The sequence below is a fragment of the Mauremys reevesii genome, unplaced genomic scaffold (assembly GCF_016161935.1).
Source record: "Mauremys reevesii isolate NIE-2019 unplaced genomic scaffold, ASM1616193v1 Contig63, whole genome shotgun sequence".
Lineage (NCBI taxonomy): Eukaryota > Metazoa > Chordata > Testudines > Geoemydidae > Mauremys > Mauremys reevesii.
This window is the reverse complement of record NW_024100877.1, coordinates 260180-264418: the sequence shown is the minus strand read 5'-3', so window position 1 is coordinate 264418 and position 4239 is coordinate 260180. Positions and strand designations below refer to the sequence as shown.

General features: G+C 49.8%; 1 protein-coding gene across 1 annotated transcript; it reads left to right on the top strand.

The window, feature by feature from the left end:
- Positions 1–1278: 1278 nt before the first annotated feature.
- LOC120394519 (olfactory receptor 51G2-like) lies at positions 1279–2217 on the top strand. The gene has a single exon (XM_039518735.1). It carries the CDS (start codon positions 1279–1281, stop codon positions 2215–2217), a length of 939 nt encoding a protein of 312 aa, XP_039374669.1.
- Positions 2218–4239: the final 2022 nt, after the last annotated feature.

Sequence of the window (4239 nt, the reverse complement as noted above, 5' to 3'; positions counted from 1 at the left end):
AAAATTCCAGAGAGAACAGAACTACTGGGCTATGTTTCAGCAAAGAGTAGAGCTGAGGTGCAGGAAAGCGGAGTGTAATAGTGGTTCTGTGTAACTTACACTCATCACCTCTTCCAGTAGCATTGCTTAGGTAATTTGCACACAACTGGATATTAGTGCAAACCTAGTGCTTTCACTATTCTCCCATTTGTAATACGATCCCCTTATATGCCCAGCTGCAGTAACGCTCTGTGTTAGCTTGTAACTTCCCAAATATCTAAAAATGCCTCATGGGGAGAGGATGCAGGTCCTGTGAGGATAAAAAGAAGCCTGTAGGATGATCAAATCTCTGGATTCAGTCACCTTTGGCCAGGGAAACACTTCAGCTTCCCTTGGAGGGATTCTTGGGGTCAGTGTGTATCACCGGGAGCATCTGGTAAGGGAAAGTAAATTGAACCCTGTTCTGACTGAATTTACACATGTAGATCTGGAGTGACGCACTTGCAGTCAATATTCTAGAATTAAGAAAATGGCAATAGGAATTTATCTCATTACTGCAAAGAGGCAGTGGCATAATTTTGAAGTGTCAGGAGTGGAGAAAATTATATATATATATATGAAAAACATTTATAAATATCTTCAATCGAGGACACACAGATGCAAAGACCATTTTCATCCGGCCATTTGTTTAGATTCATGTCATCATACAATGGGTCACACTCAGAAGTGGAAGGCCAGAATGGGTGTCTGTGGGAAGGTCACGATTGCAAAATCACACAGTGCTGAAGGGAGCTGTGGAACTCCCAGGCACAAGGTATCAAGGGAGCCAAGAGTTTAGTGGGATTCAAAGAGGGACTGGATGTTTATATGGGAAACCAGGAAATCCAATTACAGGAATGAGGATTGTTTTTAAAAAGTCTTGGGAGGGCTCTAAATCTTCCTGATTTACACCACAAAATAGGTCTAACTTGTGGATGTCAGGGAGAAATTTTCCCTGGGAGCAGGTTATCTCACAGCTGCCTATTGCAGGGCTTCTTCCACCTTCCTCTGCAGCATCTGGAACTGGCCACTGGATACTGGGCTAGATGGACTGCAGGTCTAATCCAATCTGGCAATGCCTATCTTCCTGTTAGTGGTGTAAATCCAATACTATGTTTTTGCTAATCTTCCTTGAGCTCCTGGGAACCTCTAGACTTGTACTGAGAACAGAAAGATGTTTCATTGAATATCATATAGTCTCCTGTCCTTTTTCCTTTCAGGAAGGAACATTCAAAACACCTTGGAGCTGCCCAGTACATTATGCCAGCTGTCAATGACACCAAATTCAACTCTGCAGTGTTCCTGCTCACCGGGATACCTGGTCAGGAAGACATCCATCTCTGGATCTCTGTCCCATTCTGCCTAATATATGTCATTTCGATTGTAGGCAATTCAGTTATTCTGTTCATTATAAAAACAGATCGAACCCTCCATGAGCCCATGTACATTTTCCTTTCCATGTTGGTCATCACAGACCTTGGCTTATCGATATGTACCATACCAACAATACTGGGGATATTATTATTTAACTCTAGGGAGATCAGCCTCTATGCCTGTTTCACCCAGGTCTTCTTCATCGACTTTCTTTCATACGTTGAATCCTCCGTTCTCTTTTTGATGGCCTTTGACCGCTTCATTGCGATCTCTGTCCCACTAAGATATGCTTCCATCTTAACCCCACCAAGAATAGCTAAAATGGGACTAGTGGTTGTGCTAAGATCAGTGGTCCTAATATTCCCACTCCCCTTTCTCCTGAAACAGTTCCGATACTGTCGAGTCAATGTCCTGTCCCATTCCTACTGCCTACACCAGGAGGTCATGAAGATGGCTTGTTCCGATATCACAGTCAACAACATCTATGGCTTGTCTATTAAACTCTTAACGGTGGGGTTGGACTCATTGCTTATCTTTTTCTCCTATGTGATGATCCTCAAAACTGTGCTGAGTGTCGCAGCATCCCATGTGGAGTGCCTCAGGGCCCTGAGCACCTGTGTCTCCCACCTGTGCGCCATCATGCTCTTCTACTTACCACATATTGGCTTGTCTGTGATACACAGGTTTGGGAACAGCTCTTCTCACTTGCTTCAGATTTTCCTGGGCTACATCTATGTGCTGGTTCCACCCTTAATGAACCCAATCGTGTACAGCGTGAAAAGCAAACACCTTCGTGCAAGGATAATCAGGGTGTTCCTTAAGTGAACAGTGAGTTCATCACCCAATTCCAGCACTGTTGACACGGGCCATGAAAAACACATGCCTCCTATTCCATCCCGGACCCTGACATCCACAGTGGAGATCATTAGCCCAAGAGGGAATGGGCTAATGATCTCCACTGTGGAGGGAGAAGTTCTGACGGGATCTAAGGCCTGGAGCAATGGAAGAGGAGTTGGTGAGGGAGGCTAGTGCACTGGTGGAAGGAAGGCAGTAGCATTTACAAAGTGACTGTGTTTGTGGAGAGCTGGGGGACTGGTGGGATTTTGGCCCATAAAGAGCTGTATCAGTGGATTCTCTAACCTCAGAATTCCTGCCTATAGAGTCAATAAAGAGAAGGGATGTGGATGCGGTTTCCCATCACACCTGGCTGGTCATTGTCCCGTTTCTGGTTAATCATCCCTTCCTGAGTGCTCTGGGTGCTGAGTGATCCACTGGCGCTGCCACAGCTCTGGACAGGGGCTATTCAAAGGGCACGGACGCCCACCCTGCACACAACACTCCCAATGAGCTCACTCCCCTCTGAGGCAGAGCAGAGCTGTGTGTGTGAGAGAGTCTGACACTCAGGAGACCTGGCAAGAGACGCAGGCCCAGATTCCCTCCTCCTCAGGGCCAGCTCCAGGCACCAGCTGAGCAAACTGGTGCTTGGGGCGGCAGATTCTAGGAGGCGGCTTCTGCCCAATCCTAGGGCGGCACTGACGCTTTTTTTTGTTTTGTTTTGTTTGTTTGTTTGCTGCCCTGGCCGCCCTGTAGGGGGCGGAGGAGGGGAGCGCCCTGCAGCAAATTTGGCAGGGCAGCCTGCGTCCTTCCCTCCCCACGGACTGGAGCAGCTCGGAGCCCTCCCGGCAGGCGGTGCGGAGGTCGGGGCCGCGGGGTGAGCGCCCCCCTGAAGCCCTGGCTGCCCCCCGTCTCTCTCTCCCCCCCGCTCCGTCCCCTCCCCCATTAGACCGGGCGCGCACTCTGCAGCACAGGGAGTCCCCTGGCTCCGGCCGCCCTGTGGGTTTTTTTTGTTTTCTTCTCCCCTGCTTTGCCGGCCGTGCCGTTCCCCCACCCCCGCTTTGCCGCTCCAGCCGCGCCGCAGGTTGGTTTTTTTTCACCTGCTTTGCCGCTCCAGCCGTGCAGGGTTTTTTGTTTTTCCCCCACCTGCTTTACCACTCCGGCTGTGCTGCAGGGTTTTTATTTTCTTCCCTGCTTTGCCATTCCAGCTGCGCCCTTTTTTTGTTCCCTCCCACCCTGCTTTGCTGCTCTGGCTGCGCCGTGTTTTCTTTTTATTTTATTTTCTTCCCCTGCTTTGCCGCTTCAGCGCCCTGTTCCCCCCCCCCCTTTTACCGCTCCAGCCGCACCGTGGTTTTGTGTTGTTGTTTTGGGGGGGTGTTCTCCCTGCTTTGCTGCTCCGGCTGTGCTGCAGTTCCCCCCCCCTTTGCCATTCCAGCCGCGCCGTTTTTTTGTCCCCCCCGACCCTACTTTGCCGCTCTGGCCCCGCTGTGGTTTTGTTTTATCCCCTGCTTTGCCGCTCTGGCGGCCCCTCCCCCCCCTCTTTTTTTTTTTTGCTTGCGGTGGCAAAAAAGCCAGGGCCGGCCCTGCATATATCGCATTGCCTATCTTGAAGGACGATCACTCACTCTCACAGACCTTGGGAGACAGGCCAGTCCTCACTTACAGACACCCCCCCCACCTGAAGCAATGACACACCACACAACAAAAACACTAGCTCAGGAACCAAAGTCTGCAACAAACCCCGGTGCCAAATATGTCTGCATATGTGTTCAAGGGACACCATCATTAGGCCCTAAGCACATCAGCCACACCATCAGGGGCTTGGTCACCTGCACATCTACCAATGTGATAGATGCCATCAGGTGCCAGCAATGCCCCTCTGCCATGTACATTGGCCAAATCGGACAGTCTCTATGCAAAAGAATAAATGGGCACAAATCTGACATCAGGAATTATAACATTCAAAAATCAGTAGGAGAACACTTCAGTCTCCCTGGTCACTCAATAACAGAC

What these genes read in the sequence shown, in the direction of transcription:
- LOC120394519 (XM_039518735.1), top strand. Translation starts at nt 1,279, where the DNA reads ATGCCAGCTGTCAATGACACCAAATTCAACTCTGCAGTGTTCCTGCTC.